The following is a 25,488-nucleotide window of genomic DNA, read 5'->3' on the forward strand; positions in this document are numbered from 1 at the left end:
TTTGACAACCAAATAATAAAACAAGGTGACTCGGTAAAGAATCTGGGTATTATCTTCGACCCAACTCTCTCCTTTTTGGCACACATTAAAAGCGTTACTAAAACGGCCTTCTTTCATCTCCGTAATATCGCTAAAATTCGCTCCATTTTGTCCACTAAAGACGCTGAGATCATTATCCATGCGTTTGTTACGTCTCGTCTCGATTACTGTAACGTATTATTTTCGGGTCCCCCCATGTCTAGCATTAAAAGATTACAGTTGGTACAAAATGCGGCTGCTAGACTTTTGACAAGAACAAGAAAGTTTGATCACATTACGCCTGTACTGGCTCACCTGCACTGGCTTCTTGTGCACTTAAGATGTGACTTTAAGGTTTTACTACTTACGTATAAAATACTACACGGTCTAGCTCCAGCCTATCTTGCCGATTGTATTGTACCGTATGTCCCGGCAAGAAATCTGCGTTCAAAGGACTCCGGCTTATTAGTGATTCCTAGAGCCCAAAAAAAGTCTGCGGGCTATAGAGCGTTTTCCGTTCGGGCTCCAGTACTCTGGAATGCCCTCCCGGTAACAGTTCGAGATGCCACCTCAGTAGAAGCATTTAAGTCTCACCTTAAAACTCATCTGTATACTCTAGCCTTTAAATAGACCTCCTTTTTAGACCAGTTGATCTGCCGCTTCTTTTCTTTCTCCTATGTCCCCCCCTCCCTTGTGGAGGGGGTCCGGTCCGATGACCAAGTACTGGCTGTCCAAAGTCGCGACTCAGGATGGACCGCTCGCCTGTATCGGTTGGGGACATCTCTACGCTGCTGATCCGCCTCCGCTTGAGATGGTCTCCTGTGGACGGGACTCTCGCTGCTGTCTTGGATTCGCTTTGAACTGAACTCTTGCGGCTGTGTTGGAGCCACTATGGATTGAACTTTCACAGCATCATGTTAGACCCGCTCGACATCCATTGTTTTCGGTCCCCTAGAGGGGGGGGGGGGGGTTGCCCACATCTGAGGTCCTCTCCAAGGTTTCTCATAGTCAGCATTGTCACTGGCGTCCCACTGGATGTGAATTCTCCCTGCCCACTGGGTGTGAGTTTTCCTTGCCCTTTTGTGGGTTCTTCCGAGGATGTTGTAGTCGTAATGATTTGTGCAGTCCTTTGAGACATTTGTGATTTGGGGCTATATAAATAAACATTGATTGATTGATGATATTGCACCACACATTTTCAATTGGAGACAGGTCTGGATTACAGGCAGGCCAGTCTAGTACCCGCATTCTTTTACTATGAAGAATGCAGAATGTGGTTTGGCATTGTCTTGCTGAAATAAGCAGGGGCGTCCATGATAACGTCGCTTGGATGGTAACATATGTTGCTCCAAAACCTGTATGTACCTTTCAGCATTAATGGATGGTTATTTTCTTCTTTGGTCCCGAGGACACAGTTTCCAAATACAATTTCAAATGTGGACTCGTCAGACCACAGAACACTTTTCCACTTTGCATCAGTCCTTCCTAGATGAACTCGGGCCCAGTAAAGCCGGCGGCGTTTTTGGGTGTTGTTGATAAATGGCTTTGGCTTTGCATAGTAGAGCTTTAACTTGCACTTACAGATGTAGCGACAAACTGTAGTTACTGACAGTGGTTTTCTGAAGTGTTCCTGAGCCCATGTGGTGATATTCTTTACACACTGATGTCGCTTTTTGATGCAGTACCGCCTGAGGGATCCTAAATCCGTAATATCATGGCTTAAGTGCAGTAATTTCTCCAGATTCTCTGAAACTTTTGATGATATTACGGCAGTAGATGGTGAAATCCCTAAATTCCTTGCAATAGCTGCTTGAGAAATCTTATTCTTAAACTACTTGCTCACGCATTTGTTGACAAAGTTTTGACCCTCGCCCCGTCCTTGTTTGTGAACGACTGAGCATTTCATGGAAGCTGCTTTTATGCCCAATCATGGCACCTACCTGTTCCCAATTAGCCTGTGGGATGTTCCACATAAGTGTTTTTGATGAGCATTCCCCAACTTTCTCTGTCTTTTTTTTGCCACTTTTGCTAGCTTTTTTGAAACATGTTGCAGGCATCCAATTCCAAATGAGCTAATATTTGCAAAAAATAAAGTTTTCCAATTGGAACGTTATTTATCTTGTCTCCATCCATCCATCCATCTTGTTCCGCTTATCCGAGGTCGGGTCGCGGGGGCAGCAGCCTAAGCAGGGAAGCCCAGACTTCCCTCTCCCCAGCCACTTCGTCTAGCTCAAGGGTTCCCAAACTTTTGCAGGCTGGCGCCCCCTTGGCTCCCCAGTGAATTCCTAGCGCCCCCACAACCCCCACCCCCCCCACAGACCATACATTATTCTGGAACAAAAAATTAAAACCATGTAAAATACAGCATTTTATCGCATTTCATAAATAGGCCTACTTAAAGACAAAAAATGACAACATTGAAGGTATGAAAAGAAATTTACCCTCTCACGTATTCATTTTCTTCCATTTACTCACAGAAAATGGTGGCGGACGTGATCTAAGGCACGCCACCCTCGCCACCCACACAATGACACACGCGCGAACACGCATATATGCGCGCACACACACACACACACACACACATGCACACACACACACACACACACACACACACACACACACACACACACACACACACACACACACACACACACATGCACACACACACAGGTACAAAGTCATATACATTGGTAACAATATATATCAGTGAATGCACCACCCTAACCAGCTCAACACAACACAACACGGCGCGTTCTGGCGAGTCCCCAATTTCACGCTGACTTGAACTCAAGATGATGTTGACCGCCAGAATGCGGTTTTTATTATAAGATAAAATTCTGAACATTACAAGCTTGAAATTACAAACTTTTGCTTTTGTAGTCTATGCTGTCGGATCTGACTGGACCAGAGCGGCGTGTGGTAACCGGACCCTGATGCGTCGTCCACTGACACGTCCTGCTGCACGTGTTGTGTACAAATCGTCAAACAAACGTTCGAACTTCTGACTTCGGACTACCGCCCCCTTCTTCCTCACCGCCCCCCCAGATCTTTCCACCGGTACCGCCCACTTTGGGAAACAATGGTCTAGCTCTTCCCGGGGGATCCCGAGGCGTTCCCAGGCCAGCCGGGAGACGTAGTCTTCCCAACGTGTCCTGGGTCTTCCTTGTGGCCTCCTACCGGTTGGACGTGCCCTAAACACGTTCGGGTGGCATCCTGACCAGATGCCCGAACCACCTCATCTGGCTCCTCTCCATGTGAAGGAGCAGCGGCTTTAATATACCGGGCGGTATGGCTCGGTTGGTAGAGTGGCCGTGCCAGCAACTTGAGGGTTGCAGGTTCAATTCCCGCTTCCGCCACCCTAGTCACTGCCGTTGTGTCCTTGGGCAAGACACTTTACCCACCTGCTCCCAGTGCCACCCACACTGGTTTGAATGTAACTTAGATATTGGGTTTCACTACGTAAAGCGCTTTGAGTCACTAGAGAAAAGCGCTATATAAATATAATTCACTTCACTTCACTTTACTTTGAGTTCCTCCCGGATGACAGAGCTTCTCACCCTATCTCTAAGGTGGAGGAAACTCATTTGGGCCGCTTGTACCCGTGATATTGTCCTTTCGGGGGATAACTCAAAGCTCATGACCATAGGTGAGGATGGGAACGTAGATCGACCGGTAAATTGAGAGCTTTGCCTTCCGGCTCAGCTCCTTCTTCACCACAACGGATCAATACAACGTCCGCATTACTGAAGACGCCGCACCGATCCGCCTGTCGATCTCACGATCCACTCTTCCCCCACTCGTGAACAAGACTCCTAGGTACTTGAACTCCTCCACTTGGGGCAGGGTCTCTTCCCCAACCCGGAGATGGCACTCCACCCTTTTGCAGTCTATTCAATTGAATATAGGTTTAGGATTTTCAAATCATTGTTTTCTTTTTTTATTTACCACTTAGTGGCGACTTGTCCAGGGTGTACCCCGCCTTCCGCCCGATTGTAGCTGAGATAGGCGCCAGCGCCCCCCGCGACCCCAAAAGGGAATAAGCGGTAGAAAATGGATGGATGGATGGATGGATTTACACAACGTGACAACTTCACTGCTTTTGTATATTTGTATTACGTAATTGGACAAAAATAAGACGCATCTCTCATAATTTAGAAATGTTGTTTACTGCCAAAAAAATATTGTATCTTCATTTATAATAATCATATCAATATTGCTTTGACCGCAAAAGATTAACGCTAATATTTAGAAATATATATTTTTAGACCTATATTTATATTACATTAGTTTCTATTGAACATATTTAATAGGTAAACATATTAAGCAATGTTTACATTGGCCACACACCGTTTTGGTTTTGTAAATTACTTCCAAGATGGCCCCAAGTATCAAAAATCACGATTTTTAGGTTTAAACACACAAAATTAACCCAAAAAAATGGCATCATTTTTATTTTCGAAAATCGATTTTTTTCTTGATGCCTTATTTGTATTACACTTTATTGCATTTTGTTTTAAATAAATCTATTAGACCCTAATATTTAGAAATATATATTTTTAGACCTATATTTATATTACATTAGTTTCTATTGAACATATTTAATAGGTAAACATATTAAGCAATGTTTACATTGGCCACACACCGTTTTGGTTTTGTAAATTACTTCCAAGATGGCCCCAAGTATCAAAAATAATGATTTTTAGATTTAAACACACAAAATGAACCCAAAAAAATGGCATCATTTTTATTTTCGAACATCGATTTTTTTCTTGATGCCTTATTTATTTAGAGCCCAAAAAAAGTCTGCGGGCTATAGAGCGTTTTCTGTTCGGGCTCCAGTACTCTGGAATGCCCTCCCGGTAACAGTTCGAGATGCCACCTCAGTAGAAGCATTTAAGTCTCACCTTAAAACTCATTTGTATACTCTAGCCTTTAAATAGACCTCCTTTTTAGACCAGTTGATCTGCCGCTTCTTTTCTTTCTCCTATGTCCCCCCCTCCCTTGTGGAGGGGGTCCGGTCCGATGACCATGGATGAAGTACTGGCTGTCCAGAGTCGAGACCCAGGATGGACCGCTCGCCTGTATCGGTTGGGGACATCTCTACGCTGCTGATCCGCTTGAGATGGTTTCCTGTGGACGGGACTCTCGCTGCTGTCTTGGATCCGCTTGAACTTAACTCTCGCGGCTGTGTTGGAGCCACTATGGATTGAACTTTCACAGTATCATGTTAGACCCGCTCGACGTCCATTGCTTTCAGTCCCCTAGAGGAGGGGGGGGGGTTGCCCACATCTGAGGTCCTCTCCAAGGTTTCTCATAGTCAGCATTGTCACTGGCGTCCCACTGGATGTGAATTCTCCCTGCCCACTGGGTGTGAGTTTTCCTTGCCCTTTTGTGGGTTCTTCCGAGGATGTTGTAGTCGTAATGATTTGTGCAGTCCTTTGAGACATTTGTGATTTGGGGCTATATAAATAAACATTGATTGATTGATTGATATATTACACTTTATTACATTTTGTTTTAAATAAATCTATTAGAGCTATTATCTATTTTATGGAGGAATGCGGTTAATCATAGAACTGGCACCCATTGTTATTTAAAAAAGTATTGATTTTGAATCGTAATTGATTCTGAATGTAATCTTTACCTCCGAGAATGAAACATACCAACCCCGTTTCTATATGAGTTGGGAAATTGTTTTAGATGTAAATATAAACGGAATACATTGATTTGCAAATCATTCTCAACCCAGATATTTGATGTTCAAACTGATAAACATTTGGAAAAGTGTTCTTTGGTCTGACGAGTCCACATTTCAAATTGTTTTTGGAAACATTCGACATCGTGTCATCCGGACCAAAGGGGAAGCGAACCATCCAGACTGTTCTAGGCGAAAAGTTCAAAAACCAGCATCTGTGAGGGCATGGGGGTGCATTAGTGCCCAAGGCATGGGTAACTTACACATCTGTGAAGGCACCATTAATGCTGAAAGGTACATACAGGTTTTGGAACAACATATGCTGCCATCTAAGCGCCGTCATTTTCATGGACGCCCCTGCTTATTTCAGCAAGACAAAGCCAAGCCACATTCAGCACGTGTTACAACAGCGTGGTTTCGTAAAAAAAAGAGTGCGGGTACTTTCCTGGCCCGCCTGCAGTCCAGTCCTGTCTCCCATCGAAAATGTGTGGCGCTTTATAAAGCATAAAATACGACAGCAGAGACCCCGGACTGTTGAACGACTGAAGCTCTACATAAAACAAGAATGGGAAAGAATTCCACTTTCAAAGCTTCAACAATTAGTTTCCTCCGTTCCCAAACGTTTATAAAAGAAAAGGTGATGTAACACAGTGGTGAACATGCCCTTTCCCAACTACTTTGGCACGTGTTGCAGCCATGAATTCTAAGTTCATTATTATTTGCAAAAAAAAAGGGGTTTATAACTTTGAACATCAAAGTCATAACTGCATACTAAAGTTAACATAAGAACATTTTACAGGCGTACATTTCAGAGTCAAATGACTTGACATATGCTAACTGTTAGCATCTTAATGTTAGCACTCTAGCATGTAAACTTTAATTTTTAACACTTTGGAGTCATATGACTTGGTACTTGACACGTATGCTAACTGTTAGCAAGGTAACTTTTTAAGCAATTTTACTGACGCACACTCCAGAGTCATATGACTTGGTACTTGACATATGCTAACGTTAGCATTCTAGCATGCCAGCTTTTTAGCCAATTTTAGAGAAACACCTTAAAGTCAAATGACTTGCTACTTGACACATGCTAACTGTTAACATTTTACAGGGGGACATTTCAGAGTCAAATGACTTGGTACTTGACTTGTGCTAACTGCATACTAAATTTAATGCTAATGCTAACTGACTTGTTACTTAAGACATGCTAACCGTTAACATATTAACATAAGGATGCTAACTTTTTCAGACAATTTTGCAGCCAAACACCTTAGAGTCATAAGACTTGGTAGTTGACACATGCTAATGTTAGCATTCTAGCATGACCACTTTTTAACCAATTTTACAGACAAACCCTTGAAAGTCCAATAACTTGGCACCTGACAAGTTTACTGTTAGCCTTCTAGCATACTGACTTTTTCAGCCAATTTTGCGGTTGGACACCTTAGAGTCATAAGACTTGGTACTTGACACATGCTAACTGCATACTAAAGTTAACAAAAGAACATTTTACAGGCGAACATTTCAGAGTCAAATGACTTGACATATGCTAACTGTTAACATTTTACAGGGGGACATTTCAGAGTCAAATGACTTGCTACTTGACACATGCTAACTGTTAACATTTTACAGGGGGACATTTCAGAGTCAAATGACTTGCTACTTGACACATGCTAACTGTTAACATGGTAACATTGGCATTCTAGCATGGTAACTTTTTAGGAAATTTCACAGACGCACACTCCAGAGTCTTATGACTTGTTACTTGACACATGCTAACATTAGCATTCTAGCATGCCATCTTGTTAGCCAATTTTATAGACAAACACCTTAAAGTCATATGACTTGCTACTTGACACATGCTAACTGTAAACATGATAACATTAGCCTTCTAGCATGGTAACCTTTTAGACAATTTCACAGACAAACACTTCAGAGTCATATGACTTGGTACTTGAGACACGCTAACGTTAGCGCAACGTGAAATGTTAGCATGCGAACGTCAGCATTCTAGCATATCAACTTTTTAGCCAATTTAGGTCAAACACCTCTGAGTCAGTTAACTTGGCACCCAACACGTCAACGGTCAAAATGCTAACATTAGCATTCTACCATACAAACTTTTTCAGCCAATTTTGCATCCGAACACCTCAGTCTTACAACTTGGTACTTAATACAAACTAGCTGTTAGCATGCTAACTTTATGAGCTAATTTTACATGCACACCCTTCCTAGTCATATAACTTAGTACTTCATGCATTTTAACTGCTAGCATGCTAACATAAACATTCTAGCGTGCAAACTTTTGTAGTGCATTCAACTGAATATGGGTTGAAAAGGATTTGCAAATCGTTGTATTCATTTTATATTCACATCCAACACAATTTCCCAACTCATATGGAAATAGAGTTTGCACATGATTTAAAGTAATCAAAAACAAATGGACAATTAATTAAATCCCGCCCCTTTCGCTCGATGGCGGGCATGTTTTGTTTACCAATCTCGATCATAGTTGACCCAAACGCACTTGTCGGTTACTGGCGATCGTTACAGTGTGTGTGTGTGTGTGTGTGTGTGTGTGTGTGTGTGTGTGTGTGTGTGTGTGTGTGTGTGTGTGTGTGTGTGTGTGTGTGTGTGTGTGTGTGTTGTAGGGCTCATTGAGCCGTGTGAGAAATTTCAAGTGCACGAGAGCTGTTAAAGATAAAGTACCAATGATCGTCACACACACACTAGGAGTGGCGAAATTATTCACTGCATTTGACCCATCACTCTTGATCACCCCTGGGAGGTGAGGGGAGCGGTGAGCAGCGCCCAAGAATAATTTTTGGTGATCCATCCATCCATCATCTTCCGCTTATCCGAGGTCGGGTCGCGGGGGCAACAGCCTAAGCAGGGAAACCCAGACTTCCCTCTCCCCAGCCACTTCGTCTAGCTCTTCCCGGGGGATCCCGAGGCGTTCCCAGGCCAGCCGGGAGACATAGTCTTCCCAACGTGTCCTGGGTCTTCCCCGTGGCCTCCTACCGGTTGGACGTGCCCTAAACACCTCCCTAGGGAGGCGTTCGGGTGGCATCCTGACCAGATGCCCGAACCACCTCATCTGGCTCCTCTCGATGTGGAGGAGCAGCGGCTTTACTTTGAGTTCCTCCCGGATGGCAGAGCTTCTCACCCTATCTCTAAGGGAGAGCCCCGCCACACGGCGGAAGAAACTCATTTCGGCCGCTTGTACCCGTGATCTTATCCTTTCGGTCATGACCCAAAGCTCATGAGCATAGGTGAGGATGGGAACGTAGATCGACCGGTAAATTGAGAGCTTTGCCTTCCGGCTGAGCTCCTTTTTCACCACAACGGATCGGTACAACGTCCGCATTACTGAAGACACCGCACCGATCCGCCTGTCGATCCCACGATCCACTCTTCCATCACTCGTGAACAAGACTCCTAGGTACTTGAACTCCTCCACTTGGGGCAGGGTCTCCTGCCCAACCCGGAGATGGCACTCCACCCTTTTCCGGGCGAGAACCATGGACTCGGACTTGGAGGTGCTGATTCTCATTCCGGTCGCTTCACACTCGGCTGCGAACCGATCCAGTGAGAGCTGAAGATCCCGGCCAGATGAAGCCATCAGGACCACATCATCTGCAAAAAGCAGAGACCTAATCCTGCGGTCACCAAACCGGAACCCCTCAACGCCTTGACTGCGCCTAGAAATTCTGTCCATAAAAGTTATGAACAGAATCGGTGACAAAGGACAGCCTTGGCGGAGTCCAACCCTCACTGGAAATGTGTTCGACTTACAATGCGGACCAAGCTCTGGCACTGATCGTACAGGGAACGGACCGCCACAATAAGACAGTCCGATACCCCATACTCTCTGAGCACTCCCCACAGGACTTCCCGAGGGACACGGTCGAATGCCTTCTCCAAGTCCACAAAGCACATGTAGACTGGTTGGGCAAACTCCCATGCACCCTCAAGAACCCTGCCGAGAGTATAGAGCTGGTCCACAGTTCCACGACCAGGACGAAAACCACACTGTTCCTCCTGAATCCGAGGTTCGACTATCCGACGTAGCCTCCTCTCCAGTACACCTGAATAAACCTTACCGGGAAGGCTGAGGAGTGTGATCCCACGATAGTTGGAACACACCCTCCGGTCCCCCTTCTTAAAGAGAGGAACCACCACCCCGGTCTGCCAATCCAGAGGTACCGCCCCCGATGTCCACGCGATGCTGCAAAGTCTTGTCAACCAAGACAGCCCCACAGCATCCAGAGCCTTAAGGAACTCCGGGCGGATCTCGTCCACCCCTGGGGCCTTGCCACCGAGGAGCTTTTTAACTACCTCAGCGACCTCAGCCCCAGAGATAGGAGATAGGTGATTCAACCCCCAATTCCAACCCTTGATGCTAAATGCCAAGCAGGGAAGTGATGGTTCCCATTTTTATAGTCTTTGGTATGACCCCGAGGGTTCGATACCAACGTCATGAAGGTAAGAGCCCAGGCACCACAGCAGGCGTGCTCAGATGAAGACTTACTTTAGTTGGAATTATTCCACGTCAGGGTGACGCAGGTCCTCCGTTATTTTCAGTACGTCTGCCGTTTAAGGTCGCTTGGTTCTAACCAGGCGTGTCGCGCAGAGGCCGAAATTCCTGTTTATTTGACGGCGTGTGGCAATCCTGGCTTTTTGTCCTCATTCCTCCGCCTACAATTGCGATCCAGTCACTACCTGCTCCAACAAGCTCCGCCTGACAAAGACCGCACCTGCAGACAGGGGGGGCAGGTTGGGACAGCTTCCCGTTCCAACGACGATCTCTGCCTGAGATAACGAGAACGTGTTGGAACGACAAACGTCGGGCGGACGTACCCCGGCACGGAGAGAAGGAAGGAAAGGTGCGGTCCTGTCACAAAGGCCACTATAAGAAAGATGCATGACTGAATGCGAGTGGGAATGTTGTCTGTCTATCTGTGTTGGCCCTGCGATGAGGTGGCGACTTGTCCAGGGTGTACCCCGCCTTCCGCCCGATTGTAGCTGAGATAGGCGCCAGCGCCCCCCGTGACCCCTAAAGGGAATAAGCGGTAGCAAATGGATGGATGACTGACACTTTCAAATAATTGATTGTAAAGATCGACCGATACTGGACCGATATTGACTATTAGTGGTCAAGGAGGGCGATAATCGATATTTGGAGGTGATATTCATTTGCTGCAAAAGTAATTTAAAGATAATTATTATAGGTCAGTAAACATCTAGACAAGGATTTAAGTTGCGTTTTTAAACATTATACATCAAACACATTTATGACGTGTGTCTAATATTAGTCAACATTTTATTTATAGCGGTTAAAAAGGCATACATGTCAATTCATAAAAAAATAGTAATAATAATAAAAGGGCAGATAGTGATTAAAAAACAGGCAGCTACCGATCAATAAAAAAAAATGAAATAATAAAAAGGCAGGTAATGATAAAAAAAAAAGGCGGACAGTGATTAAAAATAAATAATAATAAGAACAAAAAAAGCAGAAAGCGATTAAGAAAAAGGAAGATACCGTTCAATAAAAGCCGAAATAATAATAAAAAGGCAGATACCGACCAAAAAGTTCATACTTGATACCTCTCCATCTTGACCAAGCAGAGTGTTTAGCAGAGGTGATATTACATTGATCATCATGTACAAGTACTTCAACTAAGTTATCAGTGTTGGTCTTGAAGAGCAGGAAGTTGTTTGTATCGCTCTGAAACAATGATATTGTGCATGGTATGAAGAAAAGTAAACATGAGGACAATGGAACCAGTGTTACACACACACACACACACACACACACACACACACACACGCACGCACGCACGCACGCACACACACACACACACACACACACACACACACACACACACACACACACAGGTTATTATTTGGAATGGGGACTAAGTTGTTGATCATGACTTGTGGGGGGGACCACCCTTTCTAGAGGTTGTGGAGGCATTTAAAATTTTTTGGTAAAACGTCCATTGCCCAGCTAGCTCATACACGTCTTTAAATCTCTGGATTGATGAAGTAATGTGCTGATCAAACCTACTGGGGACCCTGGGGAAAAAGGGTTAATATGGTTCATGGGGACAACATTTAAATAATTTTGCATAATTCAAAATAAATTGTACGTGACTACTGAGGACCATTCTAAAAAAAAGTTCAAATTCAATTCAATTTAACTAAATTAAAAGTTTCCCTTTAGGGGACATTTTTTCTCCTCGTCCCCATACAGTCCGGGGTCCCCTAAAGGTGAGTGTGTAAACAGAACGATGTCCCCATTAAGTCGGAACAGAACACACACACACTGGTTATTATTTGGAATAGGGACCAAGTTGTTGATCATGACTTGTGGGGACCACCCTTTCTAGAGGTTGTGGAGGCATTTAAAATTTTTTGGTAAAACGTCCATTGCCCAGTTAGCTCATACACGTCTTTAAATCTCTGGATTGATGAAGTAATGTGCTGATCATACCTACTGGGGACCCTGGGGCACACGAGTTAAAATGGTTCATGGGGACAAAATTTAAATAATTTTGCATAATTCAAAATAAATTGTACGTCACTACTGAGGACCATTCTAAAATAAAGTTCAAATTCAATTCAATTTAACTAAATTAAAAGTTTCCCTTTAGGGGACCTTTTTTCTCCTCGTCCCCATACAGTCCGGGGTCCCCTAAAGGTGAGTGTGTAAACAGAACGATGTCCCCATTAAGTCAGAACAGAACACACACACACTGGTTCATGACTTGTGGGGACCACCCTTTCTACAGGTTGTGGAGGCATAACATCCATCCATTTTCTACCGCCTATCTCAGCTACAATCGGGCGGAAGGCGGGGTACACCCTGGACAAGTCGCCACCTCATCGCAGGGCCAACACAGATAGACAGACAACATCCACACTCACATTCACACACTAGGGACCATTTAGTGTTGCCAATCAACCTATCCCCAGGTGCATGTCTTTGGAAGTGGGAGGAAGCCGGAGTACCCGGAGGGAACCCACGCATTCACGGGGAGAACATGCAAACTCCACACAGAAAGATCCAGAGCCTGGATTTGAACCCAGGACTGCAGGACCTTCGTATTGTGAGGCAGACGCACTAACCCCTCTGCCACCGTGAAGCCCTAGGCATAACATTTTTCTGGTAAAACGTCCACTGCCCAGTTAGCTCATACACGTCTTTAAATCTCTGGATTGATGAAGTAATATGCTGATCATACTTAGTGGGGACCCTGGGGCACACGAGCTAATATGGTTCATGGTGACCAAATTTAAATAATTTTGCATAATTAAAAAAAAATTGTTTGTGAGTACTGAGGACAATTAAAAAAAAAAAAGTTCAAATTAAATTAAATTGAACTAAATCAAAGGTTTCCCTATAGGGGACCTTTTTTCTCCTCGTCCCCATACCGTCAGAGGTCCCCTAAGGCTGTAAACCAGGGGTGCCCATTACGTCGATCGCGAGCTACCAGTCGACCGCGGGGGGTGTGTCAGTCGATCTCCAGCCAGGCTTTTAAAAAAAATAGACCTAAAAATGAGTGATCATCAATCTTCACCAAGACGTCACTTAAATGACATTCACGGTACCCGAGGGTCTTGTGAGATGACGCTGGCTGCTGCAAGATCATTATTATGAAAATATGACCGAGAGGAAGGCGAGAAACACTTTTTATTTCAACAGACTCTCGCGCCGTACCTTCCGTCAAAACTCTAAAGGCCGACTGCACATTTCCTATCTTCACAATAAAAGCCCTGCTTCATGCTGCCTGCGCTAACTAAATACAGAGTCTCGGAAAACTGGCGTGCACAAGCGATCCCTCAGAAAGCTGGCGTGCACAAGTGCTTTCCGACACTCTTATTTTGTTAGCGCAGGCAGCATGAAGCAGGGCTTTTATTGTGAAGATAGGAAATGTGCAGTCGGCCTTTAGAGTTTTGACGGAAGGGACGGCGCGAAAGTCTGTTGAACTAAAAAGTGTTTCTCGCCTTCCTCTCTGTCATTTTTTCATAATAATGAACTGGCAGCAGCCAGCGTCATCTCACAAGACCCTCGGGTGCCGTGAATGTCAATCAAGCAAGCTACGGAATTTGCCGCCAATGTTTTTCTTGTAAAGTGTATGGAAGCTGGATGAATTAGATGCCAAAAACCAACCACTTTCATGTGGTATTGTACAGAAAGGACAACTTTTTTTTCTCCTCCATTTGAAAATGTGGGCGTTATCATCATTACTGTCTGATTCCAATCAATGCAAGTCATCAGAATCAGGTAATACACCAACTTATATTCTTGTCTTCGTGAAAGAAAGACATCTATATGTGTTACACGTGCTTGTATTATCATTAAACACATTTAACTTGTTTACAAAAATGTCTCTTTCATAAATAAATAAATATAAATGATATATATAAATGAGGTAGATCCCCTCGAGTTGGTCAATTGAAAAGTAGCTCGCCTGCAGAAAAAGTGTGGGCACCCCTGCTGTAAACAGAGCGATGTCCCCATTAAGTCAGAACAGAACAGACACACACACACACACACACTCACACCAAGATATGATGACCAATGTCACATGACCTGTATGATGTCACATGACCTTCATGATGTCACATGACCTGCTGCGACCCCACCAACCAGGATGATTTAGCCGGCGGAGAAATCCCACAGCGTGCGGGCTAATCTGCACGCAAACAGCCGCCGTGGGTTTGTTGGGAGATGTCGCCATGGCAACCCGCGAGGCTCGGCCTTAAGTGGGAGGTGGGTGTGGGGGTTGGGCGAGCTTACCTTTTCACCATGAGACTCAGCATCTTGTGGGATCCTTTCACCAGGCAGATCGCCTCCTGCCTGTAGCCGCTGAGGGGAATGTGGTTGATGTTGAGCAGCTGGTCTCCCGCCTGCAGACCCACAGCTGCCGCCTTGCTGGCCTCCTCCACCTGTGGCACAAACACAGCAGCACTTGTAGCATCGCCACTTTTGAGACAATTTTACAGCAAAACCCCTAAGAATCCGATAACTTGGCACCTGACAAGTTGACTGTTAGCATGCTAACGTTAGCATTCTAGCATACTCATTTTTTCAGCCAATTTTGCAGCCGAACACCTTAGAGCAGGGGGTCACCAACGCTTTGCTCATTGGCACCAGGTAGCCCGTAAATACCAGATGAGTCGCCCGCTGGCCTGTTCTAAAAATAGCTCAAATAGCAGCACTTACCAGTGAGCCGCCTCTATTTTTTAAATTGTATTTATTTACTAGCAAGCTGGTCTCTCTTAATTCTAAGAAAATTTGTGGGTTCTTCCGAGGATGTTGTAGTCGTGATGATTTGTGCAGTCCTTTGAGACATTTGTGATTTGGGGCTATATAAATAAACATTGATTGCATTGATTGATAAGAGAGACAAAACTCAAATAGAATTTGAAAATCCAAGAAAATATTTTAAAGACTCGGTCTTCACTTGTTTAAATTAATTCATTTATTTTTTTACTTTGCTTCTTATAACTTTCAGAAAGACACTTTTAGAGAAAAAATACAACCATAAAAATGGTTTTAGGATTTTTAAACACCTTTTTACCTTTTAAATTCCTTCCTCTTCTTTCCTGACAATTTAAATACATTTTCAAGTATTTTTTTTTGTTATTATTGTAAAGAATAATAAATACATTTTAATTTAATTCTTCATTTTAGCTTCTGTTATTTTGACGAAGAATATTTGTGAAATATTTCTTCAAACTTATTATCATTAAAAAAAAAAAATTGTTCTGGCAAATCTAGAAAATCTGTAGAATCAATTTTAAATCTTATTTCAAAGTCTTTTGAATTTCTTTTAAATTTTTTGTTCTGGAAATATAGAAGAAATAATGATTTGTCTTTGTTAGAAATATAGCTTAGTCCAATTTGTTATATTTTCTAACAAAGTGCTGATTTAAAACATGTCATCAAAATTCTAAAATTAATTTTAATCAGGAAAAAATACTAATGATGTTCTATAAATTATTTTATTTTATTTTTTCAAAAATACTCAAATTAGCTAGTTTTTGTCTTAATTTTTTTCGGTTGAATTTTGAATTTTAAAGAGTCGAAATTGGCCCTGCGATGAGGTGGCGACTTGTCCAGGGTGTACCCTGCCTTCCGCCCGATTGTAGCTGAGATAGGCGCCAGCGCCCCCCGTGACCCCAAAAGGGAATAAGCGGTAGAAAATGGATGGATGGAAAGAGTCGAAATTGAAGAAACTATGTTTCAAAATTTAATTTTCATTTTTTTCGTGTTTTCTCCTCTTTTAAACCATTCAATTAAGTGTTTTTTCATCATTTATTCTCTACAAAAAACCTTCCGTAAAGGGAAAAAAAATGTACGACGGAAAGACAGACAGATATACCCATTTTTTTATATATATAGATTTATTTACTAAAGGTAAATTGAGTAAATTGACTATTTCTGGCAATTGATTTAAGTGTGTATCAAACTGGTAGCCCTTTGCATGAATCAGTACCCAAGAAGTAGCTCTTGGTTTCAAAAAGGTTGGTGATCCCTGCCTTAGAGTCATAAGCTTTGTACTTGACACATGCTAACTGTACACAAAAGTTAACATTATAGCATGCAAAATTTTACGAAAATTTTACAGGCGAACATTTCAGAGTCAAATGACTTGGTACTTGACTTGTGCTAACTGCATACTAAATTTAACTTAGCATACAAAATTTTACAAAACTTTAACAGTGGAATATTTCAGAGTCAAAAGATTTGGTACTTGACATTTGCTAACTGCATACTAAAGTTAACATCATAGTATGCAAAATTTTACGAACATTTTACAGGTGGACATTTCAGAGTCAAATGACTTGGTACTTGACTTGTGCTAACTGCATACTAAAGTTAACATTATAGCATGCAAAATTTTACGAAAATTTTACAGGCGAACATTTCAGAGTCAAATGACTTGGTACTTGACTTGTGCTAACTGCATACTAAATTTAACTTAGCATACAACATTTTACAAAACTTTAACAGTGGAATATTTCAGAGTCAAAAGATTTGGTACTTGACATATGCTAACTGCATACTAAAGTTAACATCATAGTATGCAAAATTTTGCGAAAATTTTACAGGCGGACATTTCAGAGTCAAATGACTTGGTACTTGACTTGTGCTAACTGCATACTAAAGTTAACTTAGCATACAAAATTTTACAAAACTTTAACAGGGGAATATTTCAGAGTCAAATGATTTGGTACTTGACATTTGCTAACTGCATACTAAAGTTAACATCATAGTATGCAAAATTTTACGAAAATTTTACAGGCGGACATTTCAGAGTCAAATGACTTGGTACTTGACTTGTGCTAACTGCATACTAAAGTTAACATTATAGCATACAAAATGTTACAAAAATTTTACAGGCGGACATTTCAGAGTCAAATGACTTGGTACTTGACTTGCGCTAACTGCATACTAAATTTAACTTAGCATACAAAATTTTACAAAACTTTAACAGGGGAATATTTCACAGTTAAAAGATTTGGTACTTGACATTTGCTAACTGCATACTAAAGTTAACATCATAGTATGCAAAATTTTACAAAAATTTTACAGGCGGACATTTCAGAGTCAAATGACTTGGTACTTGACTTGTGCTAACTGCATACTAAAGTTAACATTATAGCATACAAAATGTTACAAAAATTTTACAGGGGGACATTTCAGAGTCAAATGACTTGGTACTTGACTTGTGCTAACTGCATACTAAATTTAACTTAGCATACAAAATTTTACAAAACTTTAACAGGGGAATATTTCAGAGTCAAAAGATTTGGCACTTGACATTTGCTAACTGCATACTAAAGTTAACATCATAGTATGCAAAATTTTACGAAAATTTTACAGGCGGACATTTCAGAGTCAAATGACTTGGTACTTGACTTGTGCTAACTGCATACTAAATTTAACTTAGCATACAAAATTTTACAAAAATTTTACAGGCGGACATTTCAGAGTCAAATGACTTGGTACTTGACTTGTGCTAACTGCATACTAAAGTTAACATTATAGCATACAAAATGTAACAAAAATTTTACAGGCGGACATTTCAGAGTCAAATGACTTGGTACTTGACTTGTGCTAACTGCATACAAAATTGAACTTAGCATACAAAATTTTACAAAACTTTAACAGGGGAATATTTCAGAGTCAAAAGATTTGGCACTTGACATATGCTAACTGCATACTAAAGTTAACATAGCATGCAAAATTTAAGAAAATGTTACAGGCCAACATTTCGGAGTCAAATGACTTGGTACTTGACATATGCTAACTGACTTGTTACTTAAGACATGCTAACCGTTAACATACTAACATAAGGATGCTAACTTTTTCAGACAATTTTGCAGCCAAACACCTTAGAGTCATAAGACTTGGTAGTTGACACATGCTAATGTTAGCATTCTAGCATGACCACTTTTTAACCAATTTTACAGACAAACCCTTGAAAGTCCAATAACTTGGCACCTGACTTTTTCAGCCAATTTTGCGGTTGGACACCTTAGAGTCATAAGACTTGGTACTTGACACATGCTAACTGCATACTAAAGTTAACATAAGAACATTTTACAGGCAAACATTTCAGAGTCAAATGACTTGACATATGCTAACTGTTAGCATCTTAATGTTAGCACTCTAGCATGTAAACTTTAATTTTTAACACTTTGGAGTCATATGTCTTGGTACTTGACACATATGCTAACTGTTAGCAGGGTAACTTTTTAAGCAATTTTACTGACGCACACTCCAGAGTCATATGACTTGGTACTTGACATATGCTAACGTTAGCATTCTAGCATGCCATCTTGTTAGCCAATTTTATAGACAAACACCTTAAAGTCATATGACTTGGTACTTGACACATGCTAACTGTAAACATGATAACATTAGCCTTCTAGCATGGTAACCTTTTAGACAATTTCACAGACAAACACTTCAGAGTCATATGACTTGGTACTTGAGACACGCTAACGTTAGCGCAACGTGAAATGTTAGCATGCGAACGTAAGCATTCTAGCATATCAACTTTTTAGCCAATTTAGGTCAAACACCTCTGAGTCAGTTAACTTGGCACCCAACATGTTAACGGTCAAAATGCTAACATTAGCATTCTACCATACAAACTTTTTCAGCCAATTTTGCATCCGAACACCTCGGTCTTACAACTTGGTACTTAATACAAACTAGCTGTTAGCATGCTAACTTTATGAGCTAATTTTACATGCACACCCTTCCTAGTCATATAACTTAGTACTTCATGCATTTTAACAGCTAGCATGCTAACATAAACATTCTAGCATGCAAACGTTTTAGGCAATTTTACATCCCAGCTGAATTTGGGGCGGAAGACAGCGTACACTCTGGACAAGTGACCACCCCATCGCAGGGCCAAATTTAAATTACTGTAATTTGTTTTCATGTACTGTGATAAGGTGGCGACTTGTCCAGGGTGTACCCCGCCTTCCGCCACCCTAAGCAGCTGAGATAGGCCCAAGCACCCCCCGCGACCCGTAAATGTACAAGCGGTAGAAAATGGATGGATGGATGTTTTCATGTAAAAAAAAAAATAACCCTCATCTTTAAGGTGCGGTGGCTAAAATTTTTACATTAAGATGGAAACTGACATAAGGTTCTTATAACGTCCCGATATGTTCCATCCATTTTCTACTGCTAGCTGTGGTGCTAGCTGTGCGGCGCGAGTGGTAATACGAGAAAAAGAGGGTGCGAATCTGGTAACAAATTAACGAAGAACAATTAATTCCCTAGAAAAACAGTCAATCAATCAATCAATCAATGTTTACTTATATAGCCCTAAATCACTAGTGTCTCAAAGGGCTGCACAAACCACCACGACATCCTCGGTAGGCCCACATAAGGGCAAGGAAAAACTCACACCCAGTGGGACGTCGGTGACAATGATGACTATGAGAACCTTGGAGAGGAGGTAAGCAATGGATGTCGAGCGGGTCTAACATGATACTATGAAAGTTCAATCCACAATGGATCCAACACAGTTGCGAGAGTCCAGTCCAAAGCGGATCCAACACAGCAGCGAGAGTCCCGTTCACAGCGGAGCCAGCAGGAAACCATCCCAAGCGGAGGCGGATCAGCATCGCAGAGATGTCCCCAGCCGATACACAGGCGAGCAGTACATGGCCACCGGATCGGACCGGACCCCCTCCACAAGGGAGAGTGGGACATAGAAGAAAAAGAAAAGAAACGGCAGATCAACTGGTCTAAAAAGGGAGTCTATTTAAAGGCTAGAGTATACAAATTAGTTTTAAGGTGAGACTTAAATGCTTCTACTGAGGTAGCATCTCGAACTGTTACCGGGAGGGCATTCCAGAGTACTCATGGGATCCATCGTCTGTCGGTGGTTTGGCTTCAAGCGGGAAGATGTTGAACAGACAACCGTAACAGGAATGGTGTTCCTGGGATTAAAAGGCCTCCAAACATATTGCTGGGTATTATAGCCAAACAGCTCCGTTTTTGTTTCATCAAACATCACATTGACAAAGATAAGACTTTCTGGATGAAAGTTCTGTGGTCGGATGAAACAAAAATTGAGCTGTTTGGCTGGAGCCTATCCCAGCTGCACTCGGGCGGAAGGCAGTTTTATGTGCTCAACATCTTATTGTTGTCACGTTTCTGCTGGGACTCATCTACCCTTCCTGAGACGGACAAGGATGAGGACCACTGGCAGGAAGCACATGGACTGACAGGAAACCATGTCTGATGTGTGGGCATGATGTACTCTCAGCCAACGTCAGAAGGTTGGGCCATCTTTAAACCCTTCGTGGTGGCAGGTCAGGCCAGAATCTGTACGGCTGGAAAAGCCAAAACCAAAAGGGTTGAGTGTTTGAAGGCCGAGACGCGGAGGAAGGCAAGCCCACCGGACAGGCCGAGGGTCCCAACTATAGATGTCTTATAAGTAGACTGCTGTGACGTGAGAAATTCCGCCGCCATCTAGAAGTGCTGATGAGGAGCTAAACTAAACTGACAGTTGACAGGTAGAAAACAAAGATGCCGGGCTGGTGTTCAGCGTTTTCTTGCTCAAATGAGCGGACTGTTAAAAATACGAGTCGGGGGATTACTTTTCAGAAGTAAGAATTAACATTAACGTACTGTTGTCTGTATTTTGTGAAAAGAATATTACCACAATATTACCGGAATATTACCACATTCCGGTCACTTCGCTGGTGAAAAAAAGCTGGAGACCTTCCTGTTCAGTGAGTTGAGGATTCAAAACCCATTTATAATGAGAATCAGCACCTCCAAGTCCGAGTCCATGGTTCTCGCCCGGAAAAGGGTGGAGTGCCATCTCCGGGTTGGGGAGGAGACCCTGCCCCAAGTGGAGGAGTTCAAGTACCTAGGAGTCTTGTTCACGAGTGAGGGAAGAGTGGATCGTGAGATCGACAGGCGGATCGGTGCGGCGTCTTCAGTAATGCGGACGTTGTACCGATCCGTTGTGGTGAAGAAGGAGCTGAGCCGGAAGGCGAAGCTCTCAATTTACAGGTCGATCTACGTTCCCATCCTCACCTATGGTCATGAGCTTTGGGTCATGACCGAAAGGATAAGATCACGGGTACAAGCGGCCGAAATGAGTTTCCTCCTCTCCCTTAGAGATAGGGTGAGAAGCTCTGCCATCCGGGAGGAACTCAAAGTAAAGCCGCTGCTCCTCCACATCGAGAGGAGCCAGATGAGGTGGTTCGGGCATCTGGTCAGGATGCCACCCGAACGCCTCCCTAGGGAGGTGTTTAGGGCACGTCCAGCTGGTAGGAGGCCACGGGGAAGACCCAGGACACGTTATAAATAAATGATAAATGGGTTGTACTTGTATAGCGCTTTTCTACCTTCAAGGTAATCAAAGCGCTTTGACACTACTTCCACATTTACCCATTCACACACACATTCACACACTGATGGAGGGAGCTGCCATGCAAGGCGCCAACCAGCACCCATCAGGAGCAAGGGTGAAGTGTCTTGCTCAGGACACAACGGACGTGACGAGGTTGGTTCTAGGTGGGATTTGAACCAGTGACCCTCGGGTTGCGCACAGCCACTCTCCCCACTGCGCCACGCCACGTTGGGAAGACTATGTCTCCCGGCTGGCCTGGGAACGCCTCGGGATCCCCCGGGAAGAGCTAGACGAAGTGGCTGGAGATAGGGAAGTCTGGGCTTCCCTGCTTAGGCTGCTGCCCCCGCGACCCGACCTCGGATAAGCGGAAGATGATGGATGGATGGATATTACCACATAGTTCAGAAGGAGCAAAGATCTTCAATAGTACCAGGGTTTCCCGCAGCACTTTTGTTGTTAAGGCCTTAAAAACAAAGTGCCACCGCTAAAAGTCTTTAAAATATATATATATATATATATGTAGGTGTGGGAAAAAATCACAAGACTACTTCATCTCTACAGAACTGTTTCATGAGGGGTTCCCTCAATCATCAGGAGATTTTAATGGAAGCATTCACATACAATGGTTTATATAGGGCACAGAGTGGGTGGGTACAAGCAGGCGTAGGGGCGTGGTGATTGGCTCATGTGTTACCTAGGAGGTGTTTCCGTCTGTGGCGGCATGTTGAAATGATTTCACTGCGCTTGTTGAGGGATGATAGATCTGGATGATATATAATAAACAGTTTCTCTTTTAAGCATAGGTTGCATCTTTTATTACCACTGTTGTAAGGTGTGCTGGATGCAAGAATTTGCCATGTTTTTGAATATTCAACATTATTGTCTTTGAGGTTCCAAATGTGTTTGCTGAGTTCTGTAGAATTCCGCAAAGTCTGGTTTCTAAAGGAGGCGTTGTGATTATTCCATCTTGTTTTGAACGCTCCTTCGGTTAATCCTACGTACGTGTCGGATGTGTTAATGTCCTTGCGTGTTACCTTTGCTTGGTAAACGACTGATGTCTGTAAGCACCCTCCGTTGAGAGGGCAATCAGGTTTCTTGCGACAGTTACATTCCTTATTGGTTTCAGAGTCGTTTAGTCTGGGGGTAGGCAGTCCTTTTGCAATTGCTTTGTTGTGGTTTGAGATGATTTGTTGCATGTTATTCATACAGCTGTAGCTCAATTTAATGTTGTTCTTGTTGAATATTTTTCTTAGGGTGTTGCCTTTGGGGAAGTGTTTGTCGATCAGAGTGAGGAACTTGCGGCCGATGTTGGTTGAGACGTTTTTGCTGAATGGCGGATTGTACCAGATGATGTTGTTTCGTTTTCTGCTCTTTTTTGGTTGGTTTCCTGGAGTGGGTTCATAGGTGAGGGTGAAGTTGTATCCGCTTTCATCAAGTTTTTCCCACACCTACATATTGCGCTCTACCACGGTATCAAGCACTATTCTCTGGATAATCCAATCAAGACATATATATATATATATATATATACACAGTGAGGCAAAAAAGTATTTAGTCAGCCACTGATTGTGCAATTTCTCCCACTTAAAATGATGACAGAGGTCTGTAATTTTCATCATAGGTACACTTCAACTGTGAGAGACAGAATGTGAAAAAAAAAATCCAGGAATTCACATTGTAGGAATTTTAAAGAATTTATTTGTAAATTATGGTGGAAAATTTGGTCTTCAATTTAAGAATAGCTGACAAGAAAAACAAACACATTTCGGGAGAACATCCGCATCGTATCACAACAGAACAAATACCCAGGACCCCTTGCAGCACTAACTCTTCCGGGACGCTACAATATATAACCGCTGCTACCCCCAACAATTCAATGTTGGTTTCCGGCCATGCCGCTTACGTTGAGTGATTTTTCCAGATTCTCTGAACCTTTTGATGATATTATGGACCATAGATGTTGAAATCCCTAAATTTCTTGCAATTGCACTTTAAAAAATGTTGTTCTTAAACTGTTAGACTATTTCCTCACACAGTTGTGGACAAAGATGTGTACCTCGCCCCATCCTTTCTTGTGAAACACTGAGCATATTTTAGGAAGCTGTTTTTATACCCAATCATGGCACCCACCTGTTCCCAATTAGCCTGCACACCTGTGGGATGTTCCAAAGTATAACTCGGTTGGTAGAGCGGCCGTGCCAGCAACTTGAGGGTTGCAGGTTCGATCCCCGCTTCCGCCATCCTAGTCACTGCCGTTGTGTCCTTGGGCAAGACACTTTACCCACCTGCTCCCAGTGCCACCCACACTGGTTTAAATGTAAAAATTAGATATTGGGTTTCACTATGTGAAGTGCTTTGAGTCACTAGAGAAAAAGCGCTTCTTTTCTTTTTCTCCTATGTCCCCCCCTCCCTTGTGGAAGGGGTCCGGTCCGATGACCATGGATGAAGTACTGGCTGTCCAGAGTCGAGACCCAGGATGGACCACTCGTCGGGACCCAGGATGGACCGCTCGCCTGTATCGGTTGGGGACATCTCTACGCTGCTGATCCGCCTCCGCTTGAGATGGTTTCCTGTGGACGGGACTCTCGCTGCTGTCTTGGATCCGCTTGAACTGAACTCTCGCGGCTGTGTTGGAGCCACTATGGATTGAACTTTCACAGTATCATGTTAGACCCGCTCGACATCCATTGCTTTCGGGGGGGTTGCCCACATCTGAGGTCCTCTCCAAGGTTTCTCATAGTCAGCATTGTCACTGGCGTCCCACTGGATGTGAATTCTCCCTGCCCACTGGGTGTGAGTTTTCCTTGCCCTTTTGTGGGTTCTTCCGAGGATGTTGTAGTCGTAATGATTTGTGCAGTCCTTTGAGACATTTGTGATTTGGGGCTATATAAATAAACATTGATTGATTGATTGATTGATATAAAATATAATTCACAAATAAGTGTTTGATGAGCATTCCACAACTTTATCAGTATTTATTGCCACCTTTCCCAACTTCTTTGTCACGTGTTGCTGGCATCAAATTCTAAAGTTAATGATTATTTGCAAAAAAAAAAATATTTTTTATCAGTTTGAACATCGGATATGTTGTCTTTGTGGCATGTTTAACTGAATATGGGTTGAACAGGATTTGCAAATCATTGTATTCCGTTTAGAGTTACATCTAACACAATTTCCCAACTCATATGGAAACGGGGTTTGTAGATTACCATAGTAACTAGTAGGGTTGTATGGTATACAGGTATTAGTATAGTACCGCGATACTAATGAATCATATTCGGTATCATACCGCCTCTGAAAAGTACCGGTCCGCCACACCCTACGATTTTTTGTTCAAATAAAGCCAATAATGCAATTTTTTCTAGTCCCCTTTATTTAGAAAAGTATCAAAGTAAGTACCGAAAAGTATCAAAATAATATTGGAATCAGGACAACACTAGGCACTAAAATATCATGCAAAAGCGCAGATTCCAACCGTTGAAATATGTTGTATAGTTCAAGACTTATGGGCATTGGAAAACATGAAGTGAATTGTGAAGTGAATTATATTTATATAGCGCTTTTCTCAAGTGACTCAAAGCGCTTTACATAGTGAAACCCAATATCTAAGTTACATTTAAAGCAGTGTGGGTGGCACTGGGAGCAGGTGGGTAAAGTGTTTTGCCCAAGGACACAACGGCAGTGACTAGGATGGCGGAAGCGGGAATCGAACCTGCAACCCTCAAGTTGCTGGCACGGCCACTCTACCAACCGAGCTATACCGCACATCATAATGTCAGCAGAGGTGGGTAGTAACGCGCTACATTTACTCCGTTACATCTACTTGAGTAACTTTTGGGATAAATTGTACTTCTAAGAGTA

At 42.9% G+C, this 25,488-nt stretch overlaps 1 protein-coding gene across 1 annotated transcript in view; it reads right to left on the reverse strand.

Annotated features, from left to right (window-relative positions):
• shroom2a (shroom family member 2a) overlaps nucleotides 1–25,488 on the reverse strand; it is a 135,547-nt gene that overhangs the window by 68,242 nt on the left and 41,817 nt on the right. Inside the window, 1 exon segment of the mRNA XM_061888342.1 lies at nucleotides 14,523–14,671. Within this exon segment, the coding sequence (XP_061744326.1) occupies nucleotides 14,523–14,671 (149 nt within the window).

This window comes from Nerophis ophidion, linkage group LG26, assembly GCF_033978795.1.
Source record: "Nerophis ophidion isolate RoL-2023_Sa linkage group LG26, RoL_Noph_v1.0, whole genome shotgun sequence".
NCBI classification, from domain to species: Eukaryota; Metazoa; Chordata; class Actinopteri; order Syngnathiformes; family Syngnathidae; genus Nerophis; species Nerophis ophidion.